This window comes from Euleptes europaea, chromosome 19, assembly GCF_029931775.1.
Source record: "Euleptes europaea isolate rEulEur1 chromosome 19, rEulEur1.hap1, whole genome shotgun sequence".
Lineage (NCBI taxonomy): Eukaryota > Metazoa > Chordata > Lepidosauria > Squamata > Sphaerodactylidae > Euleptes > Euleptes europaea.
This window is the reverse complement of record NC_079330.1, coordinates 28,844,848-28,864,118: the sequence shown is the minus strand read 5'-3', so window position 1 is coordinate 28,864,118 and position 19,271 is coordinate 28,844,848. Positions and strand designations below refer to the sequence as shown.

The following is a 19,271-nucleotide window of genomic DNA, read 5'->3' as shown; positions in this document are numbered from 1 at the left end:
TAATATTTCATCATATTTATTTACGGTCATAGACCATCAAATACGTCAAGTTTTAAAATTACTTAATAGATAGTTAAGAGCCCCGTGGCGCAGAAAAGCCCCGTGGCACAGAGTGGTATGCTGCAGTACTGCAGTCCAAGCTCTGCTCACGACCTGAGTTCGATGCCAACGGAAGTCGGTTTCAGGTAGCCGGCTCAAGGTCGACTCAGCCTTCCATCCTTCCGAGGTCGGTAAAATGCGTGCCCAGCTTGCTGGGGGTAAAGGGAAGATGACTGGGGAAGGCACTGGCAAACCACCCCACAAAACAAAGTCTGCCTAGGAAACGTCAGGATTTGACGTCACCCCATGGGTCAGGAATGACCCAGTGCTTGCACAGGGGACCTTTACCTTTTAATAAATAGTAGGGCACGTAGGCAAAGTATGCATAAAATTACAATAATTAAATAATTAAAATTACAATAATTAAAGTATAAAAAAAGATTAAAAATAATCCAAGCAGGTAAATTTGTAAATTATTATAAAACCAATCTAAAAAGTTCCAGTCAGTATACATCCCATGTTTCTTTAGCTATTGCATAGACTTGATCCAGCTCTGTCTTATTTTAATTGCTAGCCAGGCAAATCCGGCGACTCTATTAGTTTAGTTCTCTATTGTATCTGATCGTAAGAGCTTAAGAGGTTGTTTCCTCAAAACTCTAGGACATTCTATAAGTAATGGAATCAGTGATCTCATGCGTATATGATCATACAGTTTGCATGCAAATAATACATGTTCAGAGGTTTTAGTTACATCCTGTTTACAAATACATTTGCCTGCTTCCAATGGGAGTTTGTTATATTTTCCATCTAAGAACGGGGAAACAAATCCAGATCACCAAATTAGCCTCTTCTGCTCATGTGGAGGAGTAGGGAATCAAACCTAGTTCTCCAGATCAGAGTCCACCGCTCCAAACCGCCGCTCTTAACCACTGCACCACGCCTGGGCTCTCACGCTGAGAAAAAAACATTTGATAAAAACTACCCTCTGGACATTTCTCTACTGACGGAAGATGGCTCTACAGTTCCAAGAAGGGGTCTAGCCTTCTGGATGTGCCTGAAGTTACATACCACAGGAGTCAGGAACTTGACACCCAACCCTGGGGAACTCCAAAAGAAGGCACTATGCTGTGAGATTTGGGTGAGTCCAAATGAAAGGGTGCCCTGACCTGGATGGCCCAGGCCAGCCCGATCTCGTCAAATCTCAGAAGCTAAGCAAGTGGGTCCTGGTTAGTAGCGGATGGGAGACCACCAAGGAAGTCCAGACTTGCTACGTAGAGGGTTTGGGGTTTTCTGCCATCAAGTCACAGCTGTGGCTCAATGGTAGAGCACCTGCTTGGCATGCAGAAGGTCCCAGGTTCAATCTCTGGCATGTCCAGTTAAAGAGATGAGGCAAGTAGGTGATGTAAATATAGATGAACACATCAAATCTGTGCTGTTGGATCAAACGGGGGGGGGCATCTAATCCTATTTTCAGCTTCCAAACAGCATCCTGAGACATCTGTCTTGCTGCCCACAAGCCGGCCGACAGGGGGCTGCCCCTCTGTTGTCTGACCCTGTTCAGAGACCAATCCTCCATGCGAACGGATCACCCCTTTGTCAAACAGGGGTCCTCCCCATCTCTTCCAGCAAGCGAGTTCCCACAAAGTTCATGATCGGCTGTGGAAATGTGGCATTGGCAACAGAGCAGACAGAGATCAAATTCAAGATTCAGAGGAGGTGGAGTTGCTACATCTATCAGTCCAGGTAACTGGTTACTCTGGCCAACACAGAGACCCTAAAGTGGGAGCAATTGCTTCTTGCATAAAATCACAGAGCTGGAAGGGACCACCAGGGTCATCTAGTCCAACCACCTGCACAATGCAGGAAATTTCAAACTCCCCCACACACACCCAGTGACCCCTACTCCATGCCCAGAAGATGGCCAAGATGCCCTCCCTCTCATCATCTGCCTAAGGTCATAGAATCAGCATTGCTGACAGACGGCCATCTAGCCTCTGCTTAAAAACCTTCAGGGAAGAAGAGCTTACCACCTCCTGAGGAAGCCTGTTCCACTGAGGAACCGCTCTAACTGTTAGAAAATTCTTCCTAATGTCTAGATGAAAACTCTTTTGGTTTTATTTCAACCCGTTGATTCTGGTCTGACCTTCTGGGGCAACAGAAAACAACTCGGCACCATCCTCTATGTGACAGCCCTTCAAGTACTTGAAGATGGTTATCGTATCACCTCTCAGTCTTCTCTTCAGGCTAAACATACCCAGTTTCTTCAACCTTTCCTCATAGGACTTGGTCTCCTTGGTTTTGACTCTATTGGGACAGCCAGCTGATGGGCAGGGGTGACTTATGGGTCCAAAGCTTCCAGAAGCTGGAATACTGAGCCTAAGTGAGAGCTAAGACATCAGGTGCATTGTTCAATACAGTTATGGCAGGTGTGCGTGGTGGAAGAATCACATTCAAATTCTCCCTGTATTTAAGACAAGAGACTCCTTGAACACCGGAAGTCAGAATGTCACAACACAGAGGGGGGTTCGCTGAAGAAATTGAGAGGTAATTTAAAAGACAGGCAGGTCATGATGAACCTGCAAAACCAAGCTAGAGAGAGATTAGAAGAGAAGGGTAGGAAATTAAGACAGAGTTTGCCATTTTAAACAGGCAAGGCGGCCTTCTTTGCAGAAGAAAGGCCTGTTAATTAACCTCTGGGCATTATTCAAAGCATCGTTTGTAGGGCGATTAACATAATTCCCCCAGTGCAAACACACAGCGTGCATTACTGATAATTTCCTGGATGCTCTCTTGGAACCCACCTCCTTCCCCCTCCCCCACAAGATGAGGACCATTTGGGCAGGGAAGCCCTTTGGGGGGGTCATTTCAAATTTCACCTGGGGGGGCAGGGGGATGGTGCAAAGAAAAAGATCCAGTAGGTACAGAGGCCAAGATTTTCAGCACCCTTTCGAAGCTACTCTTCCACGCATCTCCAGATTAAATTGCAAGACACAAAATACACCCTGATCAGCATTCAGAGGTGACCTTTTAAAAAATTTAAGCTCTCACAAAAACAGCAGGTGAGCCAAAAGCATTTCAGGAACATTTAGGGCAGCACTGAGATTCACCCCCTTGTGATGATTTGTCCACAACACTCAGCCCAGGTTTTTTTGTTATAAGTTCTCCAATCATTTACATTACCCTCAACTCCTACAATACTTGGGCACCAGAAGGAAACCAACAGGTTGATACTCTGGCCCGGACACTGGGAGTGAAGGAGGCGGGAGAAAGTGAGACTGGACCCACATCTTCTCCCCTCCTCAACTGGTTTTTGAGGTGCATGAAAATATCAAAGGGTCCATTGTCACAGAGAGTTTTACGGATGCTGTGGACCGCCAAAAAGACACATCAGTAAGTTCTAGATCAAATCAAGCCTGAAGCTAAAACGACTAAACTGAGGCTATCGTATTTTGGTCACATTATCAGAAGGCAAGACTTGCTGGGAAAGACAAGAATGCTAGGAAAAGTTGAAGGCAGCAGGAAAAGAGGAAGACCCAAGATGACATGGATGGAGTCTATAAAGGAAGCCACAGCCCTCAATTTGCAAGATGCGAGCAAGGCTGTTAACGCCAGGATACTTTGGAGGACACTGATTCATAGGGTCGCCATGAGACAGAAGCAACTTGACGGCACTTAACACACACGTCAAGCCAACAAGCTGGCCCGAGAGCTCCTGAGGAATAATTGTGTGGTTTGAATTGTCCAGAGAGAGGGGCACATTCCCCCCACCCAGAAGGGTCAAGACACAATATAGGGAAGAACAGCCCCCAAACTGGACACTCTCCACTGGGAACCACATGCCGCTCAACCAAGACATAAAATGGACACCACGTTCCTCCTGACAGGACACTGACCGGAGGTTCAGCACCTTTCAAGCAGCCAGGATTGCACAGTACCTCTTGCAACAAAGGAGAAAATGTCTGTGAGTGCACAGACTCGCTTTTACACTATTTTAATTAAAACTGCCATCCCATGGGGGAAGCTACCGTCCAAGGGCTGCTGCAGAGGTTCACGTGCTGGGTTTGATCACTCCACACGCATCCTCATGGGCAGCTCCCATCCTTCAGCAAGAGGCACAGCTTGGGAGCCAGCGTGGTGTAGTGGTTAAGAGCGGTGGTTTGGAGCGGTGGAGTCTGATCTGGAGAACTGGGTTTGATTCCCCACTCCTCCACATGAGTGACGGAGGCTGATCTGGTGAACTGGATTTGTTTCCCCACTCCTCCACCTGAAGCCAGCTGGGTGACCTTCGGCTAGTCACAGCTCTCTCAGCCTCACCTACCTCACAGGGTGTCTGTTATGTGGAGGAGTGGGGAAACCAACCCGGTTCACCAGATTAGCCTCCGCCGCTCATGTGGAGGAGTGGGGAATCAAACCCGGTTCTCCAGATCAGACTCAACCACTCCAAACCACCGCTCTTAACCACTGCACCACGCTGGCTCTCAAGTGACCAACCAGTCGGTATTTTCATAGGTATCTTTATTTAAGGGCATTTATATTCCCTACTTTCTTCCCCAACAATGGCATGGCTCAACGCAGGTAACAATAACATATGCCATAGAAAATAATTTCCCAAAATAATTAACACACTTCATTATACAAACAAGCCAAACCCCACATCCACTACCTTCAAGCTGCCCCATAAGGTCTCTGAACTAGTTCTGTTCTACAACCTTACTGGAACGCTCCAGGGGCAGGATGCTGCCTCACCCCTTCCGGGAGGTTTTCCCAAGTCCTATGAGGAAAGGTTGAAGGAGCTGGGTATGTTTAGCCTGGAGAGGAGAAGACTGAGAGGGGATATGATAACCATCTTCAAGTACTTAAAGGGCTGTCACATAGAGGATGGTGCCGAGTTGTTTTCTGTTGCCCCAGAAGGTCGGACCAGAACTAACGGGTTGAAATTAAATCAAAAGAGTTCCCGTCTAGACATTAGGAAGAATTTTCTAACAGTTAGAGCGGTTCCTCAGTGGAACAGGCTTCCTCGGGAGGTGGTAAGCTCTCCTTCCCTGGAGGTTTTTAAGCAGAGGCTAGGTGGCCATCTGTCAGCAATGCTGATTCTATGACAGATCATGAGAGGGAGGGCATCTTGGGGGTCACTGGGGGTGTGGGGGGGAGGTAGTTGTGAATTTCCTGCATTGTGCAGGGGGTTGGACTAGATGACCCTGGTGACCCTTCCAACTCTGATTCTATAATTATAAATGGGGCAGCAACAGAACAGTCCTGAGATCACATTCTTGATACCACTGCTAAGAGGCCCTGTTGGGAGGCATTCAACTGTTGCACGACCTGATATTAGGAGAGACAATCCTTCAAGCATATGAGTTCCAGGTCACAGCAGGCTTTAAAGGTAAGTACATGCACTTTAAATTGGACCTGGAAACAAATAGACAACCAGCGAAAAGACTTCAGGATCAGTGTAATGTGGTCCTGATGGGCAACCTTGTATAAAAAACGGACCACCACATTTTGCACCAGATGATGCCCCTGAACCATCTTCAAGGGCTGCCCCACATAAAGCACTTCAGTAATCTATCCCTGAGGTTACCAGAGCATGGATCAATGTGGCCCCTTAGATGTCCAGAGAAACAGGGTCAACTTCTGAACTAAATGTGGCTAGAATGAAGTGTTTTTCACAACAACGGCTGCCTGTTCCTAACAGGCAATTGGGATCTATGGGGACTACCGACCTTTTAACCAGGTTCCTAAGGGAAAGTTGCATGCCATCAACAGTGAGGGAAAGGAGACAATTAAACAGAGACATCTAGCCAGCCAGCATCACCTCTGTCTTATTTGGATTCGGGTCCCGTTTATCGTCCTTTGGCCACCAGTTTGAGGACCGGTTGAAAAGCTCCCTGAGCCAAATGTACCCACTATACTATGTCAGCTCCCAGTGAAACTGAAGCCAGCCTAGCTTTCAAAGTGACACCAGTTACGTGGAAAGGAACTTATCCATTCCCGATCACGTGATACTGGCTGAATGTTTAGACTGGCTCTCTAGTGTGAAGCATTTGCGTACCAATATAGCACGTGGCACGCGGCTTGGTATGCAACTGCTGCATGCCCAGGAACCAGGGCCCTAATTAAAATGTGGCGTCCAACACACACAACCCAAAATAGATCAGTTAGGCTCAGCATCACTTTTATATATGCCTCAGAGGTACAGGAAGTGGACCAACCGCATTCTTCAATCCCCTCCTCAAGATGCCCATTTCTGAACAGAAGAAATTCAGATTCCCTTGCAGGAAGCAATCTCGTCTCTAAAGGGCTTAAGAAGGGGCAACTTTTCTTCCACAAAAGAAAATAAAAGGTGCCATTCAGGTCAAACAGGAGCCTTTCCCAAATATTTCTTTTTAAATTAAGAACTCAACTTTAAGAATTTGTTTGGAGTTCAGTCCAATTTTCAAGGTCCCTTTCCAAAATTAAGAGCCGCTGTAATAAGTCTGCCAACCAAATGCAAGTGGGAACTGAATGCCTGCCCAACGCCCAAAATGAAATCTGTAGCTGTGTTGGCAGCCTGCGCAAACTTCTCTCCAAACAGGGCGAGAAAGCTGTGCCGCTGTCCAAGAGCAAACACAGTTGGGTACAAGAGACAGCTAGCAGAGCTTTTCCCATTAAAGCCTTCCTGATTTTAATCCTCTGCACGTTGCTACAGCAACCCCACCAAATATGCACTTGGCGACTTCAGGACTTCTGTGCCTCGTTTTCCCAAGGAACCCTAAACGCAACCGCATCCCTCTGCGGGCGTGCCACTTTCGATACCGTAACATCTGAAACTGCCCACCAGCCAGCCAGACCAATCGGTCTGTCACCCAGCGCTACCGGCTGGGGCTGGAGGTAGCTCTCCAAGGTCTCAAGCAGAGGGGGCCGCCCGGTTGCTTTTCCCAGCTCTTTGGCGGTCCACATGCCACCAGAGGTCTTGCATGCACAAAGCTCGCATATGGTAGAGTGAGGGACCCCCTCCCTGAATATGAAGCTGCCTTCCTGCCTAGTACCCCCAACTCCAACAGGCAGCAGCTCTCCAAGATGCAAAAGGTCTCTCCCGGCCGCACTAGCAAAAAGGCCAGGGGCTGAACCCAGGTCACAAACACAGCTTTCAAAAGACAACTTTGCATTTTCCACATGTGTACACCTTTAGCTCAAAGAGTAACTCCTGCTCCAAATGGGAGGAGCTCTGCTGAACATTTGGTGGTGGTTGTTATATTAATTGGGATAAGGAATGTGTCTGTGCTTTGGTTTAGTACCACTAGCATTTACTGAAGCAAAGTTCCCCCCACTATTGTACCAAATCCCTCAATAATCTCTATATTCCTTTTAAATTAGGTCTCTGTTGTGTGCCCTCAAGTCTTTTTTAGGTAAAAGATATTGGTTTGCTGCACCCAGCACAAACACGCAAACTAATGCCCCATGTTAATCTGAATGTATGATCACGCGTTTGTGGGGGTGTCGGTAACATGTGGCACTTCCCAAATAATGCATCGTTTCCAGAAGAGACTGAGAAACATTTCCCCATTTTTATAGTGTCTTGTAAAGAAAGAAAAAATGGGGAGGGGGGACTGGTCAATCCTGTTGCCAGCAAGAGAGCCTGTAGCCATGCTTAGTTGGAAGTCATAATCATTGATCTCAATGGCGTTTCCTCGTCTCCAGCCCTACCTATAGCTCAGCCAAAGGAATTTACCTCCCCCATACAGGATCAGGGGAAGGCACAACCGTGTAGCCCGACCTGATCAGATCTGGGGAGCTAAGCAGGGTCGGTTGAAAGGGAGACCACCAAGGAAGGCTCTGCAGAAGAAGGTCACAGCAAACCACCTCTGCTTCTCACTTGCTTTGAAAGCCCCCGGCTGGGGTCGCCACAGCTCGGCTGTGACTCGACCGCACTTTACACCCACGCAGACCGATCCGGCCGGCAGCCCCAGCCTCAACCAGATTTACTCTTTGGGGAGGGGCTGTGGCTCAGTGGCAAAGCCTCTGCTTAGCACGCAGAAGGTCCCAGGTTCAATCCCCGGCATCTCCAGTTAAAGGGACTGGGCAGGTAGGGTATGTGAAAGACCTCAGCCTGAGAGCCATGGAAAGGGGCCGTGGCTCAGTGGCAGAGCATCTGCTTGGCACGCAGAAGGTCCCAGGTTCAATCCCTGGCATCTCCAGACTAGGTGAGTAGGTGATGTGAAAGACCTCTGCCTGAGACCCTGGAGAGCCATGGAAAGGGGCCGTGGCTCAGTGGTAGAGCCTCTGCTTGGCACGCAGAAGGTCCCAGGTTCAATCCCCGGCATCTCCCGTTAAAGGGACTAGGCAAGTAGGTGGTGTGAAAGACCTCTGCCTGAGACCCTGGAGAGCCATGGAAAGGGGCCAAGGCTCAGTGGCAGAGCATCTACTTGGCATGCAGAAGGTCCCAGGTTCAATCCCTGGCATCTCCAGTTAAAGGGACCAGGCAAGGAGGTGATGGGGAAAAGCCCTGCCTGAGACCCTGGAGAGCTATGGGGAGGGGGCATGGCTCAGTGGCAGAGCCTCTGCTTGGCATGCAGAAGGTCCCAGGTTCAATCCCCGGCATCTCCAGTTAAAGGGACCAGGCAAGGAGGTGATGGGAAAAAGCCCTGCCTGAGAGCCATGGAAAGGGGCCAAGGCTCAGTGGCAGAGCATCTACTTGGCATGCAGAAGGTCCCAGGTTCAATCCCCGGCATCTCGAGTTAAAGGGACCAGGCAAGGAGGTGATGGGGAAAAGCCCTGCCTGAGACCCTGGAGAGCCATGGAAAGGGGCTGAGGCTCAGTGGCAGAGCATCTACTTGGCATGCAGAAGGTCCCAGGTTCAATCCCCGGCATCTCCAGTTAAAGGGACCAGGCAAGGAGGTGATGGGGAAAAGCCCCGCCTGAGACCCTGGAGAGCCGCTGCCGGTCTGAGCAGACAAGACTGCCTTGGATGGACTCCGAGTCTGACTCACGTGTACTCAAGGCAGATCGGGCGTACTCTCGAGGAAGAAAGAGCAGGAAGACCGGCTCGTCCGAAGCCGCGCCGAGTTCAAGAGCGATGACCCCCCACCCACCCACCGCCAAGCCACCGAGGCGCCGGATCCCAGCGTATCTATCCCATTGCATATATGTTTTCTGTGCTGTTTTGGTTCTCCAATACTTCTACAGCACTGAGCCTTTGTTTTCTCCACGGATCCCAGCCGTGGGCAACTTTGCTGAGAACCCCCCCACACACACACCAGGGCTCCCGGGCTCACCTGCCAGGAGGCGGAGGGGATGTCTCCGAAGCGGGCCAGGCCGCCGAGGGCGCCGCAGTCGCGGGCGCGGCGCCGGGGCTCGGGGCAGTGCCCCAGCAAGCCGAAGCCGCCCTCCCCGTCCGCCGCCGCCGGTGCCAGCCCGCGCCGCGCCCCGCGCTCCCGCACCACCCAGGCGGGCGAGAGGAAGCCCAGGCTGCACACGGCCAGCAGGCACCAGGACAGCAGCGCCCAGAAGCAGCCCACGCAGCCCACCATCCTGGCACGGCGGCCCGGGCAGCAGCCGCCCAGCGCCGCATCCACGCCGCCGCGCCTGGCTTCTGCGTGGGGGGCTCAGCGAGGAGGAGGAAGAGGAGGAGGAGGAGGAGGAGCCGCCCCCTCCACCCACCGCCTGCAGGAGGGGAGCCGCCCGCCCCCGGCCGGGCGCACGTGGCCGACGGGGAGGACCCTTGCGAGAGGCGCGCAGCCCTTTGCGCGCCTCGCCTCCTCTCCGGAATGCCCAGCTAGAAGGGCTGGCTTAGGACGCTGATGCGTTCGCACGCACACACGTGGAAGCTTTGGGGACGTGGGCATCCGGGATGCCACCAACCAACCAGCCAACCATGCGCTCCGTGCCTGGCACGGCCTCTCGCCAGTGGAGAGCTCCGCATTGCCTTCATCCTTAGGTAATTCGCAGCGGGTAGCCGCGCTCGCCCGTCTGCAGTAGTAGAAAAGGGCAAGAGGCCAGGAGCACCTTCAAGACTAACACAAATATTTTCTGGCAGGGTGTGAGCTTTCGGGAGCCGCAGCTCACTTCTTCAGAGACAGCTAGAATGTGAATCCATCTGTCTTTAATACACAGTGGGTAGCCGTGTTAGTCTGTCTGCAGGAGTAGAAAAGGGCAAGAGTCCAGTAGCACCTTCAAGACTAAAACAAATATTTTCTGGCAGGGTGTGAGCTTTCGGGAGCCGCAGCTCACTTCTTCAGAGACAGCTAGAATGTGAATCCATCTGTCTTTAATTCACAGTGGGTAGCCCTGTTAGTCTGTCTGCAGGAGTAGAAAAGGGCAAGAGTCCAGGAGCACCTTCAAGACTAACCAAAATATTTTCTGGCAGGGTGTGAGCTTTCGGGAGCCGCAGCTCACTTCTTCAGAGACAGTTTCGAAAAGCTGGCTGCGTCTGAAGAAGTGAGCGGTGGCTCACCAAAGCTCATACCCTACCTGAAAATATTTTTAGTAGCAGAAAAGAGCAAGAGTCCAGTAGCACCTTCAAGGCTAACACAAATATTTTCTGGCAGGGTGTGAGCTTTCGTGAGCCACAGCTCACTTCTTCAGATACAGCTAGAATGTCCACATTCTAGCTGTATCTGAAGAAGTGAGCTGTGGCTCACGAAAGCTCATACCCTACCAGAAAATATTTTGGTTAGTCTTGAAGGTGCTACTGGACTCTTGCCCTTTTCTACTACTGCAGACAGACTAACACGGCTACCCACTGTGAATTAAAGACAGATGGATTAACATTCTAGCTGTATCTGAAGAAGTGAGCTGTGGCTCACGAAAGCTCACACCCTACCAGAAAATATTCTTGTTAGTCTTTAAGGTGCTACTGGACTCTTGCCCTTTTCTACTACTTCATCCTTAGGAATGTGTTTTCTAGTTACTAAGATCACAAGACCTAGAACTTGTTTAGAGACAGCCTTCAGCCAATATCTATAGGTTACGCTAATTAGAGAGAAGTAGACACCTAATGTGCATTGGTGCTTTTGTGTATCAACCTGCTTGTCAGCAGCCATGGGCCTGCCCCATGCGAATGCATAAATGTTACTGACTTTCCTTTGTTTCTCGGGTGACTCTGCATCTTATTTGTGGGTTATTTCACCCTCAGGTCTGTGTTTAGCTAAATAAAGAACTGTTGCTCTTTTTAACCTCCTCCTAGTTGTCTTCATTGGACTCTATAGGACAACATGGCACTTCATCTCCCCCCCCCCCATGGGCGTCTGCCCGGCTCCGGCTCAATCGTCACGGGCAGCCCGGCCGCCGCTGGCCTCCCCACCACGCGTTTGCCGTGGGTCCCTTCGGCTGGGGGCCTGCGCTCCCCCAGTTTAGAATCACAGGGTTGGAAGGGACCACCAGGGTCATCTAGTCCAACCCCTTGCGCAATGCAGGAAACTCACAACTACCTCCTGCACACACACACACACTCCCAGTGACCCCTACTCTACACACAAAAGTTGGCCAAACAAACAAACACACACACACACACCAGGATCTCTGGCCTATCTGGCCAGGAGGGAAATTGCTTCCTGACCCCAAAGTGGTGATCGGCACTACCCTGGGCATGCAGGAAAGGGCAGGAGAGCCAAACACTGATGCAACCCTTCCTGCCCTCCCGTCTCATGATCTGCCTGAGGTCATAAGATCAGCATTGCTGACAGAAGGCCATCTAGCCTCTGTTTTAAAAACCTCCAGGGAAGGAGAGCTTACCTCCCCCAGGAAGCCTGTTCCACCGAGAAACCGCTCTGACTGTTAGGAAGTTCTTCCTAATGTCTAGGCGGAAACACTTTTGATTTAATTTCGACCCCACTGATTCTGGCCCGACCTTCTGGGGCAACAGAAAATGACGCGGCACCATCCTCTATATCAGTGGTTCCCAAAGTGGGCAGTACCCCCCCCCAGGGGTGGTGGGATTACCTGGGGGGGCACTAAGAGGCAAGAGGGCAGCGGGGGGCACTAGAGGTGGGCCCTTTCAACTGTGTTGTTCACTAATTTGCAATCGATCAGGCTATGGCACCTTGCTGGCAAATTTGGTGGAAACTCATAATTTTTTTCCAGACTTTGAAGAGCTGGTACCACTGGATCAAGTTCATCAGTTTTGTTGAATAAATTTCAACTAAAAAGTTTTAATTTGATTTTTGAATAGATGTGCAATTAATTGTTACTGTTTTGAAATTGTATTGTTATTATCTTCTTTAGTGCATCATGCAAACCCCTATTTTGAATAATGGTTTTGATAGAGTAGGGGGGCGCTGGGGTTGAGTTTGTAGAACCAAGGGGGCAGTGGCCCGAAAAGTTTGGGAACCACTGCTCTATATGACAGCCCTTCAAGTACTTGAAGATGGTTATCATATCACCTCTCAGTCTTCTTCTCTCCAGGCTAAGGTCCTGCAACCCGCCCAGGCACGCCATTCTGCGGGGAAGCCCCCAGGGCAGATGGGACTCGCTTAGCCTCCTTCACATGTGCAGCAGAGCCAAGTGGAAGAACCTGCTGCGTAGCTTCAGCGTTCCGGTAGAGAGATCCCCCTTCGGATGCTCCCTGCGGTGGAAAAACTGGCTGTGCTTAGCGGCGTGGCATTGGGAGGCTTTTGCTCCCCACAGTGCAAGTTTGCGTTTGCAGGGAGCCTGGAGAGTAAAGTAACGTGCAAAACTAGATCTGCAGTCCCAGCCTCAACCAGGTTTACTCTCGAATTAGCAAGAGCAGGAAGACAGGCTCGTCCAATGCTTCCTGCAGAAGCCGCACCGAGTTCAAGGGAGATTATCCCCCACCCGCGCACCCAATCTCTACGTGGTAGGTCCGTCCTACCACCTCATTCTCAGGGATGTGTAAACCGAGCCAGGTTGTCACTTGCCTGGTGGAAAAGAAGGATATATGCCACTTCACCATTCTATCATGCACCAACATAAGAATCAAGCTAGGGGCCTGGCAGGAGTCGCTGTTCCGTGCAGCCAACTGTTGACAGCAGTCTTGACCAGAGCGCAGACTGATACAGAGATGCAGCAGGCAATCGCATGTGTGGCCCTTCATTTTTTCAGTAGCAGTTCTCTTACTGTAAATGACAGCTGTGATCTGTTTGTAGAAGAATCCAGGTGGCCAAGCACAACAGCTCAGCGAGTCGGGCTAGGCTGGGGTAGTGCGACTAGCCCAAGGTCACCCAGCAAGCTTCTGTGTCAGAGTGGGGACTCGAACCTGGAATCTCCTAGCTCCTAGTCCCACATTCTAACCACTACACCACACTGCTGCCACAAATTAAGATGCCTTTCTAAGGGAGCTAGACAAATTCATGATTGAAATTAAATGGTTTTTTAGCCATTAGGGTTAAACAGAACTGCCATGTTCAGAGGCAGTGTACCTCTGAATCTCTGCTGCTGAGGGGCCAGAGGGGAGGTTTTGGCCTTCGTGCCCTGTTTGGAGGCTTTGCAGATGCGTCCAGCTAGCTTCTGTGGGCAAGAGGATGTTAGACTAGCAGGAACGTTCTTATAGAAGCCTGGTCCGGGTTGCAAATGACAGCGCCAAAGCAACTCAGAAAACAGGCGACTTAGCACCCCCTGGTGCTTTAACATTTTAAACACATCAGCCCAAACATTTCCGAACATGCTGTTTATATATCCTCTTTGCTTTAGCAGCTAAGAAAACCCGAGCTAAAGCTGTTTTTAATCTTAACATATTTAAATACTAGTTTCTTGTGGGTCAGACTGTTTTAAAGTTATTTTAATGTTATTTTATGTTATTTTAATGTTATACTAATGTTTTGTATGGTGGATTGTGATGGCCTTTGGCCACAGACAATAAACTTTATCACTCACAAATCCTGGACTAACATTAAAGCTCTTAAAATGGCTCTTCAGTTTTGTGGCCAAAGGAATGCCATGTTATCTTCTGCTTTTGCTCTGATTAGTGCTAGAGATGTACACAAACAACTGGATTTTCTAAAAGAGTATGCGGCTTTCGCCTTATGGTCCCAGGAGGTTTTCATTGCAAACTGTCCTTTTTTTCTGCTGGGCACCACCTAATCTAGACAGGATGCTGTAGAGCAAGGGTCCCCAACGTGGTACCCGTGGGTGCCATGGCGCCCGCCAACACCTTTACTGGTGCCTGCCAAGTGTTTTTAGGAAGTGGGTGGGGCCAGATAACGGCTTTTGCCCAGCAAGGCTTCTGATTGACGATTGGAGATTTGAGTGGCTGTGCAGATTTTTAAAAATGTTGCTTTGGCAGCAGCTGCCACCACAGCATGAAGATGTGTGCTGTGTGACTGAAATTAAGCTGTGGCAATCATTCTAAGAGCCAGCGTGGTAAAGTGGTTAAGAGTGATGGTTTGGAGTCTGATTTGGAGAACCAAGTTTGATTCCCCACTCCTCCACGTGAGCGGCGGATTCTAGTCTGGTGAACCAGTTTGGTTTCCCCACTCCTCCATATGAAGCCTGCTGGGTGACCTTAGGTTAGCAGTCACAGTTCTCTCTGAATTCTCTCAGCCCCACCTACTTCACAAGGTGTCTGTTGTGGGGAGAGGAAGGGAAGGAGATCGTAAATTGGTTTGATTTTCCTTAAAAGGTAGAGAAAATCGGCATATAAAAACCAACTTTTCTTCTTCTCCTTACAGTGACTCCATGGGGTTTTAAAGGCAAGAGACGAACAGAGGTGGTTTTCCATAGTCTGCCTCTACGTAGCGACCCAGGACTTCCTTGGTGGTTTCCCATCCATGTACTAATCTGGGCAGACTCTACTCAGCTTCTGAGATCTGACAGAATTGGGTTAGCCTGGGCCATCCAGGTCAGGGCAAAGTGCCATCAGGTCACAGCTGACTTATGGTAACCCAGTGGAGTTTTCAAGGCAAAAGACATTCAGAGGTGGTTTGCCTTTGCCTGCCTCTCCATTGCGACCCTGGACTTCCTTGGTATTCCCATCCAAATACTAACCAGGGCTGAGCATACTACCATCAGACTTACCAACAAAATATAAAGACCTGCTCAAATATGCCACAACGGCAGCGAGAGTTGTTCTTGCAAGGAGATGGAAACAAACAACCTTACCAGAAATAGATGAATGGAAAGAACAGATATTGGAATACGCAAATATGGCTAAAAGGACTTATCTGATGAATTTAGATGACATGCAAAGTGCTGAACAGTTTAATTAAAAATGGTTACCTTGGTATATGTATATGTCTTTAAATACTTGATTTCAGTTAATCTTTTTTCCCTTCTATATGAGTAGATGTTTCTTATACATATAAACATAGTTGGTTTACCTTAATGATTATTACTTTTAGAGAAATACACCATCGTTTATCTTTAATGACACCATCTTTTTAAATACATATTTGATTATCTTTTTATCAAGTAAAAATAAGATCAGAAATTTAACATATTGAATTAGTAGCAGCAAATCTCTGTATTAAATACGTTTATTATTGACTGAGATAACATTGTTTATTGCAAACGGATGCCAAACTTTCCCCTTTCCCTTTTTTCCTTCTGTATTTCCTACATAATAATAAAAACTATTTAAAAAAACAAAACAAAAAACAAATACTAACCAGGGCTGACCTTGCTTAAAGAGCCAGCATGGTGTCATGGTGTAGAGCGGTGGACTGTAATCTGGAGAACCGGATTTGATTTCCCATGCCTCCACACAAAGCAAGCTGGGTGACCTTGGGCCAGTCAAAGTTCTAACTCTCTCAGCCCTGCCTACCTCACAGGGTGTCTGTTATGGGGAGGGGAAGGGAAGGTGTTTGTAAGCCACTTTGATTCTCCTTAAAACTGTTCCACCAGACCTACACCTGAGGGCAGCCGCAAGCCTTTCCGTTCTCACAAATTGCTGGCCTCCCCATCCTCCCCCAACTGGTTTGGGGCTCGCTGCTGGTCAGGACTGCCCAGTAGCTGAAATCACGCCATCTTGTTTTATTATAATATGAGATATGAATGGTAAAATATGTTTAAATATAGATGTTTTAATATAGATTTTAAATTGATGTTTTTATCATTGTGTTGTGAGCCGTCCTTGCTGGGAATATAAATGTAATGAATGAATGAATGAATAAATGAATGAATGGTAGAGAAAATCAGCATATACGTAAAAACCAAGTCTTCTTCTTCATCTTAGCTTCCGAGATCTGGCGAGATCAGGCCTGCCTGGGCTATCCAGGTCAGGGCTCAGTTACAGGCACAGCAAAGTAAACAAAAGAACACAGGGGAAAGGTGACTATCTAGGTGGAGTTAGTCCTTGATCAGCTGGCGGGAGTTTGGCCATTGAATGCATAGCGCACACACCAGGCGCACCAGCAAGCAACATTCTACTCATGCTCCACAAGCTGAATACAACCTGCGAAAGCCGCTCCTCTGCTCAGTGTGAGTTGAGCCCTGCTGGATCAGACCAAGGTCCATCAAGTCCAGCAGTCCGTTCACACAATGGCCAACTAGGTGCCTCTAGGAAGCCCACAATCAAGACAACTGCAGCAGCATTGTCCTGCTTGTGTTTTACGGCACCTAATAGCAGCATGCTCCTCTGATCCTGGAGAGAATAGGTATACATCATGACTAGTATTCATAAGAACATAAGAAAAGCCATGCTTGATCAGACCCAAGCCTACCCCCTCCCATCAAGTCCAGCCGTCTGTTCACGCAGTGGCCAACCAGGTGCCTCTAGGAAGCCTACAAACAAGATGACTGCAGCAGCATTAGCCTGCCTGTGTTTCACAGCACCGAGCAGAATAGACATGCTCCTCTGATCCTGCAGAGAATAGGTATGCATCATGAATAGTAGCCATGAATAGCCCTATCATCCATGAAAATGTCTGCCCCCGTCTTAAAGCCTTCCAAGTTGGCAGCCATCACCACATCCTGGGGCAGGGAGTTCCACAACTTAACTATGCGTTGAGTGGATAAATACTTCCTTTTATACTTCCTTTTATCATAAAGATCCTTATAAAAAGCTACTACAAGCCTGTTTTGTACTTCAGACCCTCCCAGGGTCTCCATCCTCCTGACAAAGCCCTTCTTTCAAACTGCTTTTTCAGCCACAGTCTTGGCCCAGACTTTTTCAGTGACGGCTCTGGTGTTACAGCAGGCCCTTCCCACTGAGGTATGGAGCAATACGACACTCCCCACTTCCATAAGAGTTATGTTGAGGTTGTTCTTTTCAGGCGGGCCTTTTGCACTTAGAGAGCAATCCTAGGCAGGTCTACTCAGAATCCTACTCAGTTCTGTTCAGTGGGGATTACTTCCAGGAAAGTGACTTTAGGATTGCACTGCTGATGCCATCAGGAGGGTGCTATTTGAGAGGAAGTTGCTCAGCTGTAATTTACTTGTCTTTTTTATTTAACCTGTTACCTGGAAGTCAGAATTTTTTTTGGGGGGGGGGGGAATAAACATCCTTAAAGGCCTTTGGTCAGTGCAGAAAGTGACATAGAAAGACTTAATTGAACAAACAGATAAATAAGTGTGTGTGTGTGTGTGTTAAGCGTTGTCACGTTGCTTCTGACTCACAGTGACCTTATAGAATGTCCTCTAAAATGTCTTATCATGGACAGCCTTGCTCAGGTCTTGCAAACTGAGAGGGTTGCCAACTTCCAGGTACTAGCTGGAGAATTCCTGCTATTGCAACTGATCTCCATAGAGATTAGTGCATCTGGAGAAAATGGCCGTTTTGGCAACTGGACTCTATGGCATTGAAGTCCCTGCCCTCCTCAAGCTCTGCCCCCAAAACCTCCCGCCGGTGGCAAAGAGGGACCTCACCTGGCAACCCTACACACCAAGGGCCGGGGCTGCCTTTATAGAGTCACTTGATAATGTTATTGTGTCCTTGGGAGCAGAAGTGAATTACTGGCGAAGAACCACAGCCTTACTTTCTAGCCATGAACATTGTTTTTTGAGTACTTGTTTTAAAGTCTTCATCATTATGCAGAATTATCCGTATGGAGTTGTTTTCTTGGTTTCCCTTGTTCTGGTTCTTAAATTTTTACAATGCAAGTTGATTCACTGTTAGTTATCACCATGCTCTTTTTATAGCTGTGAGGTCATGTTTTCATATTGTACATTTATCGTTTTAATTATTATTATGACTTTTTTTCACAAGCTGCCACAAAAGCTCATGGACTGGAACTCTGGGGCATAAATATTCTAACTATGCAGCCCCAAGCAAAGTGACCCCTTTCTAAGCCCGTTTAGAAGAAGAGTTGGTTTTTATATGCTGACTTCCTTAAGGAAGAATCAAACCGGCTTAAAATCGCCTTCCCTTCCCCTCCCCACAACAGACACCCTGTGAGGTAGGTGAGGCTCAGAGAGCTCTAAGAGAACTGTGACAAGCCCAAGGTCACCCAGCTGGCTTCATGTGTAGGAGTGGGGAAACAAATCCAGTTCACCAGATTAGCCTCCACCGCTCATGTGGAGGAGTGGGGAATCAAACCCGGTTCCCTAGATCAAAGCTTCTTAAACTGTGGGTCATGACACCACATAAGGTTGCGTAGCTGAATATGGGGGTCGCGAAAAATTTGGGGAAATAAATGGTAAAATTATATGTATACTAAATAACTGTTTTAAAATAAATTTCTTTATGATTTATTATCTGTAAATGTTTGACTTGTATATAGGCTATTTTATATACCTATACGTAAAAATTTCTCGGGCAAAAAGGGGTTGTGAGTGGAAAAAGTTTAAGAAGTCCTGGTCTAGATCAGAGTCCACTGCTCCAAACCAACGCTTTGAACCACTACACCACGCTGGCTCTCAATGGGAGTAACTCTGCTTAGGACTGCACAGTAAATAAGATCTCCATTGTTTGGATGGCATGTGTGATGGGGGGGGATCTAGCCCTCGTCTCCTACTTTGTTTTACCTCAGATAATTGAGACGCCAGAGGCTTTATTCAGTTCGACAATAAAATAACATAATTTTATTATACTTCACAGGGAAAGGTATTGGAGGGAAAACTAGCATTAAGGAACGGTACAAAGGTACTATATAAATAATGAGCTGCTCAACAAGTACAGCATAGATGTTATTTTGCTTAACCCAGGTTTCCAACTCCTTAAGGTCCCTTAGTCCAGGACCATGCACTCAGAGGTTCATGTGTATATAGGGTTGCCAGGTCCCTCTTTGCTACGGGCGGGAGGTTTTGGGGGCAGAGCCTGAGGAGGGCGGGGTTTGGGGAGGGGGGGGGACTTCAACGCCATAGAGTCCAATTGCCAAAGTAGCCATTTTCTCCAGGCGAACTGATCTCTATCGGCTGGAGAT

The 19,271-nt window shown here is 48.4% G+C and overlaps 1 protein-coding gene across 1 annotated transcript in view; it reads right to left on the bottom strand.

The window, feature by feature from the left end:
* Window positions 1–9,548, bottom strand: part of LHFPL7 (LHFPL tetraspan subfamily member 7) — a 96,494-nt gene extending 86,946 nt beyond the window's left edge. Inside the window, exon 1 of the mRNA XM_056865414.1 lies at window positions 9,294–9,548. Coding sequence (XP_056721392.1) covers window positions 9,294–9,548 — 255 coding nt within the window. The remainder of the gene's footprint in view (window positions 1–9,293) is intronic.
* Between the last annotated feature and the right edge of the window lie 9,723 nt (window positions 9,549–19,271).